The sequence below is a fragment of the Typopeltis vanoorti genome, chromosome 15 (genome assembly GCF_054136105.1).
Source record: "Typopeltis vanoorti isolate ZY-2024b chromosome 15, IOZ_Tvanoo_1.0, whole genome shotgun sequence".
Classification (NCBI taxonomy): Eukaryota; Metazoa; Arthropoda; class Arachnida; order Uropygi; family Thelyphonidae; genus Typopeltis; species Typopeltis vanoorti.
Window position 1 is genome coordinate 23349596 of NC_143563.1, and position 17532 is coordinate 23367127.

The 17532-nt window shown below is 33.7% G+C and overlaps 1 protein-coding gene across 2 annotated transcripts in view; it reads left to right on the forward strand.

Annotated features, from left to right (window-relative positions):
• The window catches only part of Ns4 (Nucleostemin 4), a 186507-nt gene extending 174092 nt beyond the window's left edge, over positions 1 to 12415 (forward strand). For both annotated transcript variants that reach the window (XM_090404747.1, XM_090404748.1), the window contains 2 exons: positions 8540 to 8683; positions 11887 to 12415. In XM_090404747.1, the coding sequence (XP_090260873.1) occupies positions 8540 to 8683; positions 11887 to 12116 (374 nt within the window). In that variant the 3' untranslated portion in view covers positions 12117 to 12415. The remainder of the gene's footprint in view (positions 1 to 8539; positions 8684 to 11886) is intronic.
• The last annotated feature ends 5117 nt before the right edge of the window (positions 12416 to 17532 follow it).

Here is a 17532-nt window from a genome sequence, read left to right on the forward strand (position 1 = left end):
GAAGCAAAGAAAGAAGGGGAGGGACCAGTCTACAGAATAATATAACAGATGTATATTACATGAAGTAAGGCATGGTCCAGCATCTGGTACCTCAGGACATTCATTCTGATATTAAAATTACAGTAGGTAAAGATATCATATTTTTAATGTTTAAATTTGCATTAGCTTAAAAAAATAAAGCTTTCACCAAAAATAACATTCATGATAATATTTTTATACTGATGTTTGACTTGAAGTGGTATATATCAGTCTTCACTTGGACTTAGTATTATACATCAGAAGTTTGGAAGAATGTTTATTATACCAAGAGTCCTAGTTGGCAGATCTGAACACACTGCTACAACATGGATCTTATTTGGTAGGTTTATTAAGATGAAAGAGAAAACGATCTGATTGAAAAATTGTACATATACAGGCAATCGCTGACACACAAGTCTGATAAATTCAGACTTGTGTGAATTTTTGCAAGAGGGCTGGAAAATGGTGAATTATAAAAATTTTACTTAATCTGCCTATGTTATTTGCATGCCATCTGCAAACAGTCACCTGCAAACAGACCATCCCATGTGCCACAAATACACTCTCCTTACTCTCACTTTCAAAACTATCATGCTATCTTTTTAGTTATAGTGCTGTATATTTTAGTATTTGTATGGATAAGATCTGATCATCCTAATGCCTCATTCTTCTTTAAGTTCCAAAGAGAAATAGATGATACATTAGTCTGTTATGGAGTGATTTAAAAAGAGAAGAAACAAGCCATGTTCAATCACCTCTTGATAATTTCATAAGAAAAGTCAGAAGATCAAATTAAGCATTTTTTTTTGTCTCATACTATTCATACCATATCATATTACTTGGATTAATAATTACATATTGAATTCCAATTTGTATATGAATTCTGTCAGTGAATGAACAGAAATAATCTTCAAAATGTTTGTACACTAATGCATACACATACCGTAAACATGTCAGTAATAGGGTGTAATTAATGGGCAAAGGGATTAAACCCAACTTATGTAAAATTCAAATTATGTGAAGCTTCCAGAATGTAACTCTTAAGTTGGGGACTGCCTCTCTCTATATATATATATATATATTCACATGTACATACTACATGTACTAAAATTGTATTGAAAAAAGAATTAAAACTGAGGTTTTCATCAGTGATTTTTTTTATTTTTATTTTTTTTTATTTTTCTGTAAGTATCATCATCAAATTCCTGACATATACCTGCAAGGGATGTACAGGATATGATAGTACTTGAAACTACGTGAAAAACTTACATCATTGCTAACTTCCTATCTACAATTTTCCTCCAAATCAATCTATTACCTGTCAAGGCTCCAACATTATCAGATCTTATATTTCTATCGTGTAAGGTGCTTTTTACCGTATCAATCCACCTATATCTTGGGTCTTTTTTCCTGCCAACCTGGCAGAGAACACTTGTTTTTGCTAACATGTCCTCTCCCATTTTGTTTAAGTGACCATACCACCTGAGATTAGCCCTGCTAACGCATTCCTGGATGCTTACAATGTCAAGTTCTTTCCTAATATCCTCGTTTTTTTAATATGATATTGCCATTGATGCCATCTGTTCACGCCTCTAATCGTTCTCAGGACTCTCATATCTGCAGTCTCGAGTCTTTGGTCAAGTGTTTTACTTCTGACCCAGCTCTCAGATCCATAAGTTAAAATTGGTTTGAACACTGGCTTGTATACAGCTAATTTAGTGTTCTGACTAATTTCTCTCTTATTCCATATGAATTATTCAATTGATTTCCTATCATACCAGCTTTGCCGATTCTGTTGTCTATTTCCATATTTAATTTACCATCTTCACTAAAAATCATGACTAATTGGCTGAAATGTTTTACTTGTTCTATAGGTTCTCCATTCACAATGCAATTGATATTTTCGCTTCTGCTTATTTTCATAGTATAACATCTTCTGCATAAAGCAAAGAGCTGAGATTAATATCTCCAATTTTGATATCAGGTTTAATACAACTTGGCTTCGTAATAAAATCCATACAGATAATGAACAACAGAGGGGATTATGTACATCCTTGTCTGACACCAGATTTAAAATTAAACCATCTTCCTGTATACTTCCAATGCCCCATTGATACCATATAACTGTAGCATATTGAATAGCTTCTCTCTTGGTGCCTTGTCATATGCCTTTTCCAGATTGACAAAACTTAAATACAAATCTTTGTTATATTCCCATGATTTCTCATCTATTTGTCGTAAAGTGGAAATCTGATCCTGACAGCCTGTATTTGGCTTGAATCCAGCTTGTTCTTCACCAAGCTTCTCTTCCACAATCCTTCTCATCTGTTTCCCAAGTATACTGGCATAAATCTTACTAGGAACACTCAGTACGGAAATACCTCTGTAATTATCACATTCAGTTTTATTTCCCTTTTTATATATGGGTGCTATGAGAAATCTACTCCAATCATCTGGAATTCGTCCCTCTGTCCAGACCTTCTGAACTATGCAGTGTGTGTGGCCACTGCATAGTCCTTAAGGGTCAAAGTTGATAACTCACAGACCTCCACATAGCCTTTAAAGGAATGTGGAGAACTGATCAGGGATTCTAACCTAATGTCCAATCCTCACTCTCTCTCTCTTGTTGCACCTTGTTAGGTATCCACACGGATGGGTTAGAAATTTGAGATTTAGCCGACCAAATTGTAGTATACTTATTGGCTTAAACCAAAATATAAAATAAAAAATATTTCTGTAAGTAGCCATGTAATAATCTCATATAGAAATCTTTCAGTGCAATTTTAGCTTGTACAGTATGGCACAAAAAAAAAAAAAAAAAAAGTACTTTATAACTACAATATATGTTATGGAGTAAACAAGTTTATTAACAAAGAAATATGTTTACTCCTGATATGTACATCCACAACTATCAGTGTAATCTTGGTTCAATAAAGCATTAATGGGCACCTTGTCTTTCAAGACAGGTTTCATAGTGCATATGAAATTTCTCTTTCATCTTTATCACAGTTATACCACCCTTTTCAGTGAAGTAGGACCCAATTATTTCATGGCCGGAAACCACACACACACACACACCATGTGGTGACCTTCTTGCAGTGAAGAAGTTTCTCTTGGAAAAATTCAGGTCTTGAGAAATCAAGAAATGTGCAAGTTCGTCTTTTTACATGACTACTTAGATGGAAATGTGCTTTGTCCGAGAACCAGACATTACTTAGGATGGATGGATCTTTATAGACATTGGCCAGCATGCAGTGTAATCCATTGATGCTAAACACTAAGGACTCCCTCTAGTGACTGCCTCGGTATCCCAAGTTTTACAGCTATTCGGTGTTGACTCATTTCGGAGACTGTAACACTTGGCTTCAGCACACACCCATGATTCTGATTTGTGTTAACACTTTGTGGTTTCCCCGAATGCCCTTTGCATTATGGCAGAACACTCCCAGTACCTATACCAACTCTGTATTAAAGAAAATAACGCTCAACAATAAATGTATTTTCTTCCAATGTTAACACCATTGTTACAGCTAAATGTAATGGCATAGACTCTACATGTGCTATGGTTTACATTAATAATTGTTGTAATATTTATTATAATTAATAATGATGATGATAATATTTATTTGAGAGAAGATATGAAAGGATTGCTGAAATTAAAAAGAGGGACAGTGAAAATTGTTAGTCTGTTACTAAGATATGATGAAGGAAGGCTATGATAGCAAATGATTCAGTGCATATGTTATGTCAAAAAAAAAAGTGAGTTTTTTTGAATGTGTGGAATGAATTTGATGAGATAAAAGACATGGATAAGAGGAATGAATGGCTACCTGAATGGATTTGGCAACCAGTGCCTGGAGAAATTATTTATTGAGATGAGATCTAAATCAAAGAGTCAGTGGCAACTAGATCATTATGATAGGAATGGAGAATGTGCCTAAGTTCAACTAAGATATGCAAACATTATGAATGTCAAAGTGAAATGAATGAAATTGAAATATGAATGAAAAGCTAATGTTGTCCAACCTTGCCAAGCAGACAGTGGATGTATGTGAAATGGCATGGAAGTGTGAAATATATAAAGCATAGATCAAGAAAGTTATGAGTAATGTATAGAAAGCTAAGTGAGGATATGAAAAGAAATTGGCTGTACAGGCTTTAGCATGTCCAGCCATCCCAAAAGAATTTTATTGTTGTACTGCAAGGAAAAGAAAAAAATTAATGTGGAAGAATAACTCTGCTGGATGCAGGTGGTACTTTGGTGTTAGAAGCAGGTGCAGTTGTTCAAATAACAAGTACTGATTTTGCTAAGATCTATGAAACCTGGCTTATGCAACATGGCACATAATGTTACATTATTTTGATCTTCATATTAAGGTCATCATCTGGAGAGCGTGCGCGCGCACACACACACACACACAGGGTTGACTCTACCGATGATGATAAACATTTATTTGCATGAGGCGGCAAAATTAGCATAAACTACACGAAAAATAAGGGGGAAGGGACGGCAAAATATGCTACTGCAAGGGCAGCAAAATTCCTAGGGGTGGCCCTGCACACACACATATATTGAGGTTTTAGAGCTGTTGAATAACCTCTAAAATAAAGTTGATATGTGAAAGATATGTTCATTTGAACTAGTAGGTCCTTGACATATTTGTATAATTCGTCTCAGCTCAGGAAAGATTCCACAGGAATGAAAAGAATAGTTGTTAGTCCTATAGTACAAGGGTTATGCAAAAACTATGTGGTTAACTGCTGATCTATCAGTCTCTGGAGTTGGTGGTGAGATTTATAAGTTTGTAGGAACTTGCATACAGAAATGGTTGTCAGACAAGCTATACTTTGCAAGGAATAGCATGGGTTTATTCATGTCTGAGCAGTTAGCCTATATTTTCTAATCATGTTTATGGCAGAATTGGATAAATTGAATGGATACACTATGACACTGTTGGACTTTGCTAAGGCATTTTATAGGATGCCACACAAAGGCTGTTTACATAAACTGGAGGTTAATAAATGATCGGTATATAAATTATTGACTTGATAATGGCTGGCAATTTAGTGTTAGTAAGCGTAAAGTAATGCACTTTGGTATGATGAGATTTCCAACAGCATATATTTGTGGGCATTATGCTTGAAGAAACTGGCGAAGCTAGGGATTTTGGCGATAAGGTAGATAGGAATCTGAAGTTCGATGGTTGCACAGCAAAAAAAGTCACGAATACAACTCGGGATAATTGCAATGCTGAAATGAATATTAACATGTAGGGATAAGAAAGTCATTTTTGCTTCTTTACATGGCCTTGATTTGACTGTGATTGGACTACTGTGTGCAGATTTAGTCTCCTGGGTTCCGAGGGGAAAGTGTGTGAAGAAGAGTTTCAAAGATGATATCAGGATTATGGCATATAGATTATGAAGAAAGATTGCAAGTATGTAGGCTGTAGACACTAGTAAATAGAAGAAAGAGGTGTGGTGATATGATTTAGGTCTACAAACTTCTTAAAGGTTGTTATAGCTTATTGACTGATGAAAGTTTTCATTAAAAGTGGAGAGAGGATGAAGGAGCATCCATGGAAGTTAAGTTTGTTTAGCTAAGAAAGCGATAACAGCTAGATTTTTCCCTCACAAAGTAGTAACAGAGTGGAATAGTTTGCCTGTTGAAGTTGTGAGTGCATCTAGTGTAAATGTGTTTTAAAGAAGATATGACAGTTAGTGTGGGTGATATATGGACTCCTTTGATCAGTCCTTAACTCCTGTAAGTCTGTTAGTGATATATATATGATAATATGATGATATCTTGCCCTGCATGTATAAATGTGCTAGTTTATTGGGCTATTTCATACAAAACATGAATTTTATATGGCACCAAATCAAGCTTAGTGAGATTCTACTTTATGTTTTGTGTAGTATTTTGTATTTTATTTGACTTTGTTGTTAAAGGAATATTTTCTTTCTTTATTTGGTTTCTTGCACAGGCATCCAGTGTTTGATGCTGTAATTTATTATTCATTTATAACAATATTCTCTTGTTAAGTATATTAAACGAACATCATCCTTTCATCCTGATTTCAATTATCCTCCACGATAAATTATTAACATTAAGATCAAACAATAATCGATATTTTTTATTTATACAGTAGACCTGCACTATAATGAACTACAGAAAAAAAATGGCCTAAGTTTTATAGAACCAATGCTGTATACTGTAAAGCATTAAAACCTTAACAATAGCAAATTGCATTTTCTCACAAATGACATAACAAATAATATAATTTCTTATAATTTCATATAAGCATATGAAGTATGCTTACACATATACATACACAGAGACAAGCTACATTACGTTTCAAAGGATGCCAAAGCGACACTAATTTGGTGTCGCTTTGCAGGTGGTTGTTGGAATAAATGACTTGTTCCAAAAATTACCACTAAGTAGTTAGGTCCAAACTACTTACTAAGTATGTGTCCTAAAAATGTAATAGCTATTTGAAAAACTAATGCATGATAATGCATTAGGCTCATTATCATGATAATACATGATGATGAACACAATAGTTCATATTTGAACTGTTGTGCTCAGATTTGGTCACCTGGTTTTAGTGTCATGCAGAAACATTGGAGAGGGACAAGTGACTCTGGAATGACATATTCCAGTGATTCTGGAATGCTGGCTGTGGAGAGAAGTTGAAGAAATGTGAACTGCAAAGTTTGATGGATAGGAGGAAAAGAGGTGATATGATAGAGATGTTTGAGTTAATGAGTATGTTTTATTAGATTAATCCAGAGGGGATTATAAAAAAAGTAGAAGGCGAGAGGAAAAGAATCAGAGGCCATTCCTGGAAATTATGTATGAGTGTGGTGAAGAAGAGCATAAGGAGTAGATTTTTTACTTAGAGAATTGTCAATCAATGGAACAAATTGCTGGAATATGTTGTTAATGCAAAGTGTGTAAGGATTTTAAAATTCAGTATGATAAATCTGTTGTCAGTTTGAATGAACCTCCCACAATGTGTCTGCCAACTCCATGGAGGGTGTAATAATAATAATAATAGTTCACTGCGGTGCCACGGTGCACTTTGGGTACTGCTGATATACATAAATAATTATTATTTTCAAAACTTTCTAAGTTTCTATACATTTGGTTATGAAATAAGGATTGATTCATGATATCCCCTATTTTTATTAAATAATGATAATATTGTTGTAATGAATTTCTGTGAAACTATGATTGAGGTAGTTCACAAACATTTTAAGTAAAAATTCTATCAAAAATGGGAGCAAAAAGATGAAACTGTCATCCCACAAATATTAAGGATTATATAAAAATAAGTTCATCTGATGAAACCTTTGTTAAATATCCTTATTGGTGCAGGAACAGATGAGCTTTCTCTAGACCTTGTGTGTAGAAACAACCTATGCCATAAATTTTCACTCATAAAAATATTTACAGTTTGGAAAATATGGCTGTTGTACAAGTACTACTACTAATATATATATATATATATATGTACACTATATACTGCTAACAATAAATAATAATAGAATTGAATGATTATTCAAATAGTTATGCAATCTATCCTAATAAGTATACTTTTGATACATACATACTTTTACACTTAATATTTTAAACAAAAAACTGACAAAAATTAGTTTTTTCATTCAAATTATTAATATTACTGATCAGTAAAGTATATTTTGGGAATGAAATTATTTATCCTTTTGAATTCTGTATGGAATGCTAAACTAGTTTTTGAAAATATTCTTTGTGCCTCCATAGAGCAATTGGAAGAACAGCCGAACATTGTGCCCTTTGATTGGAAAAGACCTGGGTTCAATTCTCGTTGTGATGAGGGGAATCCTTATTTGGACTTTTTCAACTGATCTTATATGAAGGTAGCAGGACTTTTTCTCCTGGAAACTCAGATTTTTTATCCCATGTACAGACAAATCAGCCTTCAGGACATGCAATTTACGGACAAAAAAATAATATATTGTTGATGGTGATGATGGGTGGTAGGTGGTGTTGATGATAGTAGTATCATAGTAGGAGAATTAAGTAGTAGTGGAGAGGATGAGATGTATTTAGCAAGGACTCATTGCCTCGCTAAATGAGTCCTTGGACTCCCTGGAGGTGTCATGTAATGATAATAATAATTACTATTAATATGACTATTAGTTAATTTAAATCATTGCTATCATTTTTTATTGAATCCCCTGTTCAGATCATGTGAAATACAAATTTAAAATATTTCCTTAAGCTCTTTATTTCGGTATAAAATTTTAATTATACATTTTGCATAAATATTGTTACTAAATGCATTACTGTTTAGATGTTTAATCACAGGGCATGTTTATTATATTAAAATACATAAATATAAAATTATGATATTATGTTGAAATTCTAGTTAAAAATAACTAGAATTCTAAATATCATAAACATTTATAAGCATTTTGTTTATAATGTTCATAAATGTTTATAAATATAAACATTTATATTAATTTCTTTTCTCAGCTTGGGCCAAAAAACGAGGCTTTTTGACTGCAAAAGCTGCCAGACTTGATGTTTATAGATCAGCCAACAATCTCTTAAGAATGGCACTTGATGGAAGAACGTTATGTCTGTATTTCTATCCTCCTGATTATATCAAAAAAATGGGTTAGTAATTTTAAGAAGTTATTTTAATTTCTAGGTCTACTTCAAATATTTTTTTGTCACACAAAGCATAGAAGTTAAAAATAAATAAATACAATTTTCTTATAAAAATGTAAGCAAAGCAGTCTTCTTTTTTGTGTTTTATTATAACAGTTTACCTATACATAACTGTATAGGCAAAGGTGGCGAAGGTAACACAGAGGATTGCTGCAATTATGAGAAGGACACTGACCTGCAGAGATAAGAGGATTATCATTCCGTTGTATAAGTCTCTGATCAGACCACACTGGGACTATTGTTCTCAGATTTGGTCCCCAGGATTTGAAGGGGGATAAATTAACTGTGGAAAGGATACAAAGACGGATGACAAAGATGGTTTCAGGACTTTACAAGGATAGTTATGAGGATTGGCTGAGGGAATGTGGACTGCAGAGTTTGGTGGATAGAAAAAGGAGAGGTGATATGATTGAGACTTTTAAACTGTTGAGAGATGGTTACAGGGTTGACACTGGAGAGTTCTTTTGCTTGGTTGAACAGCGGGAAGGAGTGATGACAAGAGGCCATCCCTGGAAGTTACAAAAGGAAACTGTGAGCAAGAGGGTGAGGAGTGGTTTCTTTGCGTGGAGGGTGGTTGAACCGTGGAATGCATTGCCTGATGGAGTGGTGAGAGCGACGAGAATGGTCAATGAGTTTAAGGAGTGGTATGATAGATTTTGTGTTTCTTGGGGGGGGGGGACCTCCCCTCGATGAGTCTTGACAGACTTTATGTTCTTAGGAAGGACCTCCCACAATGAGTCTTTTGACTCCATGGAGGCCTGAATAATAATAATAATAATAACTGTACAACTGCTTTTTTTTTTTTTTACTTATACCAGATGTATAAATAATGTGATTTGAATGTATCTATCTATCTAATGTTTATCTACTTGGGAAGAAAGGGTGGGAATACACATTTAGAAAGTAAGCTATGTAAAATGATGATACAGCATGACAAAAATTTGTCATACTAATTATTTAATTTTGATAAAGATTTGAAAGTTTGTAGGAGATTTATTAAAAAGATAATCAGTTATTTTAGTTGTTTGCTGATGATACAAAGTTTCGGATAGAATTATGAGCAATGTTGCTAATGTTAATTTTAATCAGCAGTATTTTGATAGACTCTTGGCTTGGACAAATGAGTTGGCTGTAGTTGTGTACTGTATTAATAGACTTGTGTTCAGGAAATGGATGATGGTTGACAATGAACTGAAGTTTAGAGGACACATTGCAAGTGTTGCAAAGACTGCATATCATATCGTTGCTATGATAAGGAGTACAAATGACAAGTAGGAATATGAAAATGTGACACTGAGACCACACTTGATATACTGTGCTGCAATTTAGTCACCTTGTTTTCATCATGATGTGGAAACATTGGAGAAGGTCAACAAGAGATCGGGATGCTGGTTATGGACCAAGACAGTATCGGGATGCTGGTTATGGATATATATATATATATATAATGGGGGTTCTCCCCCCCCCCTCCCCCTGAGTTCCAGGCTGGTAAGCCAGAGACAAAAAACGTGGCATGAAAACGTTTGAAATTTTGGCTTATCTTTTTATATATATATAGAGTTATATAGGTGTTGATCAGTTATGGATTCCTATGGATAGCAAGATCATGCAATGCAGACATCTAATTTTGTTGTTTGTCTTCATCATGTAAATTGTGAAAGATGATTAGTCCCATATTAACATAATTTTTTTACAAGAGGAGCTGGATAAGCATTCAAAAGAAAATGCAACTAGAAAGCATGCAAAATTATTAAAATATACCATTAGAAAACATGAAATTTCTTTCTGTATTTTGTACAAGGGGATATGGATACTTATTTAGAAAATAATGTAACTATAAAACATACAGAAATTACTTTATGCTGTTTCCAAAATAATGCTTTTATTTAGAGAAAGTGTGAAGTTACTTTCCATAGATTTTCTTGTTGTGTTTTTTTTTCCTAAATGCCTATCCATATTCCCTTATAAGAAATACAGAAATGAATTTCACATTTCTAATAGCATATTTTAATAATTCTGCATGTTGTCTGAAGTTGTGTTTTCATATTTCTTTAAATGCCTATCCATATCACTTTGTAAAAAAAATGGAACCAAATGCATGCTTCACATTTTACATAAAACTGAACAGCAAACTTTGACTTCTCACTGTTAAAGTTTCTTAAGAGAGAAAGATATTGCTATCCGTGAATACCATGCCTGATACAGCACCTAAAAAAGTCAAGTCATTTTTACAAAACACACCAAGTTTTGTGGTTCTTTAATGCTTCAGAGGTAAGGAATTGTACACTAATAACCTAGAAATTGGTGCCCCTTGTCATTGTTTGAATATTGTTTCATTTAAAAAGTAATTCAGTTATATTGTGAAAAGCATTATGAGGACTTTCAAGAATACTGTAACAAGTATTTTGGAATGTTTTCCACACCCATCCATCTGTTTGATGGTGTAGCATGATTTGTTGCTCCATAACACAGCTTTCCAAGTTCCTACATCCCGCTGAACATGCTCTTTGCACCAATCAAGATGACGTTGTATGTTGATTTGTATAATGCATGACTTGCATATTGCAGTCCTACCAGAGAAACCCATCAAAGAAACAAAGTGAACTTTGGTTCTGAATATGTTTTTGCAGATTCGTTTTCCAGTTGATGCCTGGAACTCCACATTCAATGTGTTGTCCAACGAATGGCGGTTTTTACATATTATCCTTCGTAGCACCCTATGGTCATGTTCAGTGAGTGTGGTAGATCAACTGCAGTTAGCACTTTCAGTTGACTCCTTACGCTTCCATCTCAGTACAGTATCACTGAGTGTTAACTTCAGATGGCCTAATTTGTAAACAGAGTGCAAAACAGATAAGCCTACAACATGCATCCTATCACAATACCTCTTTCAAACTGCATCAGTTCCTTTCTCACAACCATTTCACCCAGAGACAGTTGCACTGTTTATATTTGTAAAATTGTAAAATTATCATTTTGCAAATATTTTGCTGCCTGGGGCGACTAGACATGAGATGGAAAAAATCCATTTTTCGGCCTGGATGTTGGCTGCACAGCTAACAGAATATTGGAAATTAAATATTTATCTTAATTGCCATAAGAAACATTTATTTTTTCTTATATTTTAAAGACACTTTAATATTTGACAGAATTTTGGAATCAGCATCCTGATGTGTCAGAAATTGAAGCCATTCAGGGAATAAGTAAAGAAAGTTCAGAAGATTTAGTGGTAGCTGAAGAATTATATACACTGACAGAGAATGAAGAGAGTGAACATGAAGACAAAATTAGTAATGAGCTGACAAAAGATAACAGCAAGGAAGAAGGTACCATAGGAGCAACATCAAATAAATTTGCCCTTTTAGAAGATGTTGATTAACCTTGTTATTTTATTTGTACAAAAGACGTATAAAATATTGTTAATAAATAAGATTTAAAGGAAATTTAACATTTAAATCACTTTCTATGCATAAAGTTGATGGGATTGTTGTTTTTGAAGTTAAATGAAGATGTAATAACCATATACAAATATCTTTGAAATGTTGTTTAAAAAAAGCATATAAAATTCAAGTATATCAATACAACTGAATTTTAAAGAAATTTCTTTTGTACAGAAATGTATATAAACAGAAGAATATGTTATAGGATTATTTGGGATAAAAAAATTAAGGAATCTGATATAGGTCTTTTTTGTTTTTATTTCATTATGAATGCTGTCTAATATAATTATTTATTTACATAGACACAGGCAGAATCTATTTTAAAAATAAGGCAGTATTGTAATAGAAAATCAGTAGTAGTAAGTATAGCAGAAAATAAAGAATGTCCTGACAGCAACAGTAAAATTAAAGTTAAATATAATTTAATCCATTTGTGCAAGTTGCTCGTTCATGGTTAAATATAAAAAGATAATTATATGATTGATTTGTACTATCTATCCTATCAGTGGTCCTAACAGGCACTTAAGTACCCACGACCTTTCCAAGTATTCTTGGACTTCGCAACTGTAGTGTGAGGATAAGGTAGTTGGCCCTATGCCTCCTGGTGTATCCTGTCTGCAAATGCATGCATGTGTTCATGGAGCCCGTTTGCCTATACTAGGTGAAAAAACCCCTACCTTCATATGAAACTGACTAACTCACCTTTTGTCAAAAGAGATCGGATAAAAAAAAGTTCCTCACATCACGGATGGCAATCAAACCCAGGTGTTTCCAACCAAAGGGCTTCATCTATGCTGACTGAGCTACAGAGGCTCGATAGATTTGTACTAGATATCGATAATATCCACAGAATATTAATAGCTGATATTTCTTTATCTACAACTTACTGGCAGGTATTTTTTTGTGATTTTCCCAGGGGATTTGGGATTTATATCTGCTGAAAGCCAAATATCTAGGCATGATCCTTCTTCAAACTGCATTCATTGTGGTGCCCATATTTTCCCTCAGAATAAGTACAGGATCATTTTCACAGAGGTTTTTTTTTTTTTTTTTTTTTTTTTTTTTTTTTTTTGTGACCTACATGAATGGTATGTGCAACACATTATCATTCGCGTGTAGAACAGGGGCGGGGACCTTTTTTCTTCCAAGGGCCATTTGGATATTTATAACATCATTCACAGGCCACATGAAGTTATCAACTTAAAAATTAGCCTGCTGTATTTGGTCAAACATTTAATTAACTCACCTAGGAAAATTAAAGAAATAATAGGAAAAAATAGTAATATGAAGGTCCTAAGATGAACATTATCAGTTGGAACAAAGGAAATAGCTGCTGTAAGAGGAAAAAATGGTGAACTTATAAAAAACAGAGATGCAATAATCAAAAGAATTCAGGAATTTTATACTGAACTCTATGAAGACAAAGACCGAGACATCCAAGAATCATTGATGGATAACTTGAGTGAGGAAAACACGATGCCTCTGAGATCTTACAAGGTGAAGTGGAAATGGCACTGCAGGAAATGAAGAATGGAAAGCCCCCCCCCAGGAGAAGATGGATTTATGGTAGACTTCTTAAAACTGGGAGGAAGCCCTGTTATCAAACAGCTGACTAAACTCTTTAATAAATGCCTAAAACAGAGAAAAATCCAAAAAATTGAAACAATTTACTTCTAATATTAATTTTTAAAAAGGGCAATAAGGAATAAATTAAAAACTACAAGCCTACTTCCCACCATATACAAAGTCTTCACAAAAATTATAAATAATAGAATAAAATCTAAACTAGAGGGAATGCAATCCTGTGAACAAGCTGGATTTAGAAAGAATTACAATACTTTGGATCACATTCACACATTAAGACAGCTCATTGAAAAATCAATTGAATACAATAAACCTTATGTCTGGCCTGTATAGACTATGAAAAAGCATTTGATTCAGTTAAAACATCTGCAACACTAAAAGCACTTGAAACCCAGGGAACGGAGAAATTATATATTGAAACACTAAAACATATTTACAATAATGCAACTTCTGTAATTAAATTATATAAAAACAGTGAAAAGTTCCCAATACAAAAAGCATCCGGCAAGGCAACACCATATCTCCCAAATTATTTACAGCTGCTCTAGAAGAAGTCTTTAGAAGCCTTGATATTGGGAAACAAAAGGAATAAACATAAATGGAGAAAGGCTGCATCATCTGAAATTTGCAGATGATATTATCCTAATAATAATATTGAAGATCTGGAAGAAAGATTAAATCAGCTAAATGAAGCCTCCAGAGTAATTGGATTAAAAATAAATAGAGAAAAAACAAAAATAATGATGAATAAATACATAAACCATAGAACTGTCAAAGTTGAAAACCATCAAATAGAACAAGTTACTTCATATGTATATTTGGGCCAATTGTTATCCTTTGAGGATTGCCAAAAAAAAAAAAAAAAAAAAGAGATTCAACGAAGAAGTCACCTTGGATGGATGGCTTATGGGAAAATGGGAGACATATTCAGAAGTAACATCCCTATGAGTCTAAAAAGGAAAGCTTTTGACCAGTGCATACTTCCTGTTTCAACATATGGAGGAGAAACATGGACTTTAACAGAAGCCCTAAACAAAAAGCTGAGAACAACACATCATCACATGGAGAGATTGGTTGGTTGGTTTATAGTTTATTTGGCACAAGAACTACAAAGGTCATACTGTCCCATAGCAAAGGTAACATTAGCATTTACAGAAAATTGTAAACAATATGTCTGTACAAGAATCTAATTCCACAAAGCAGCATCTATAGATAAACAGAACTGTTGCAGAGGGCACAGTAACACACAAGGTCAGAGGTTATTACAGTAGTGCAAAAATAGTTAACAATATAAGTTAATACACAAAATACAAAACACTAAGCCAAGGAATGCAGTATCTACATATATGTAAAATTATAATAGATGCTTTTATAGCAGTACAAAAGGCAAAAAGGGATTATTATATAATATGCATGGATGAAAATTAAATTTCGCAATGTAGTATATACTGAATTTAGCAATACATATTGTTTATATGTATTTAGCAATACATATAAACAGAATTACTAGAAGGTACACAAATAGACAAGGTGTCCTACAGCACTACATGATTATTCGGAAAATAAAGTAGTAAATAAGATGCATACACAAAATTTATGTTGAGCAATGCAGTATCTACATATAAATAAAATTTCTGCAGAGGTTTCAGCAGTACATAAATAGATAATAGTACAGGTTAACATATGTATATACAAAACAAGTCAAGGAAAGCAGTGTCTACATATACTAAGATTACAACAAACATTATTATACTAATATTTAAAGAGTCAGAAAGGAATTATTATACAGCATATATGCATAATATTTAAGTTTAGTATTATGGTATTTACATATTAATGAAATTACAGCCTGGTGATACAAATATACAAGATCAAGGCCTACGGTAATACATAATTGGTCAGATTTAACCTAATGAATAATATGTATGTATAGAATTAAGTTAAGCAAAACAGTATTTACATATAAACAAATTTATAGTGAAAGCATTTGTACAAATTAATTCTTTCTAAAAAATTAAAAACATCATGTAATTTGCCTGAGTCTGCTAGCATTTCCCTGAGTGTATATGGCTCATATGTGGAAGGGTCATCAGCTCTCAGTAAATGAGAATGCATAAGGTGACTATGACCTATGCAGAGCCTAGCAAGAACAACCTCCTCCCTTCTTTTTGTACGTTGATTAGAGTGCCAGTGTTTAATTTCAAGTTTAATGTTATATAATTTGTTTGCTGATGCTTCTTGCCATGTTAACCTCCACTGTGCAATTAGCTTCAATCTTATAAGCTGTCTGTAGTCTGTATATGGAACTGTCAAACAGTATGATGAGAAGGCATGGGCTGATTTAGCAGCTGCAGCCTCATTTCCTTTAATTCCGATGTGGCTGAGAATCCAGCAGAACTGAACATCAAAATTAAGGATTTTCATTTTGTGAAACAGGTGTAGCACCTCATAAAGTACTGGATGTGGATTATACATAGGAGAGGAGATAGCCTGTAAAGAGCTCAATGAGTCTGTATAAATTATACACTTTTGGTAGAGTTTTCTTTATATACACAAGTGCAAGCTGAATGGCATGTAACTCTGCTGTGTAATTACTGCAGTCTGGTGGGATCTGATTTGAGATAATAATGTCAGGAAGCACAGTCAACAGGTATTAGTTCTTGAACCATCGGTATAGTTGGGTAAGAAATCAGCATGTACTGCTGCTCTGTGTGCATTAAATAATTGCAAGTAAATGGATGATGGGGTATAAGATTTCTGTAGCTGACAAAATGAGAGGTTGCAGGATGGTGTGCAAACCTGCCATGGAGGAATTCTGTTATGTTTAGTGTAGCTAATGTTGTCAACATTTATACTAACAGTTTGTACAGTTTCTGTAACACGCATACCAAAAGGATGTATAGCAGTTTGATGTGTGTGATATTGAGCTTCCCAATGTAGGGAGAAGATACTATTCTATGTAGGGTGATCTGGGAGAGAATTTTATTTCTAGGGTGTAATTAAGAGATAACTGTTTCCATCGAAGTGACAGAGCTGGTTCATTTACTTCAACATAGAGACTTTGAGTGGGTGAAGCGCAAAAGGCACTAGTAGCTATCTGTATACCCTGATGATGGAGGGAATCCAACCATCGTAGGTTACTCTGTCTTGCAGAACCATAGACTTGGGATCATAATCCAGCTTTGAATGTATGAGTGCACGATAAAGATGGAGCAGTGAAGTTTGATCAGCACCCCACTCAGTAGAGGATAGAGTGCGGATGTTCAAAATTCTTTTGCACTTTTCTCTTAGTTGATGAATGTGTGCTAGAAATGTTTTTCTGTCATAGATGAGTTCCAAGAACTTAGTTTCTGTAGCTATTGGAATAACAGTATGTTCCATTCTTAGTTCAGGATCTGGGTGCTGAGTGTGTTTTCGAAAGAAGTGTACACAGACACTTTTTTCTGTTGAAAATCTAAATCCATTATTAAGAGCCCACAGAGAGACATGATCAATTGCTTGCTGAAGTTGTCTTTCAGTTACCCTCATGTTACATGAATGACAGTAAATTGTGAAATCATCAACATATAGAGCATTGTTTACAGTGGGAGGAAGCTGTTCAATGATTGAGTTAATTTTAATAGCAAAAATATAAATAGATAAAAAGATTTAATAGATAAAACTATGTAATTTCAATTGCAAAATATATAACTGGCACTGAAATATTTATGTGAATTGTGATGTTCTTTTATGAGTTTGTAATTAATTCTAAACAATAATAAGACAAATATC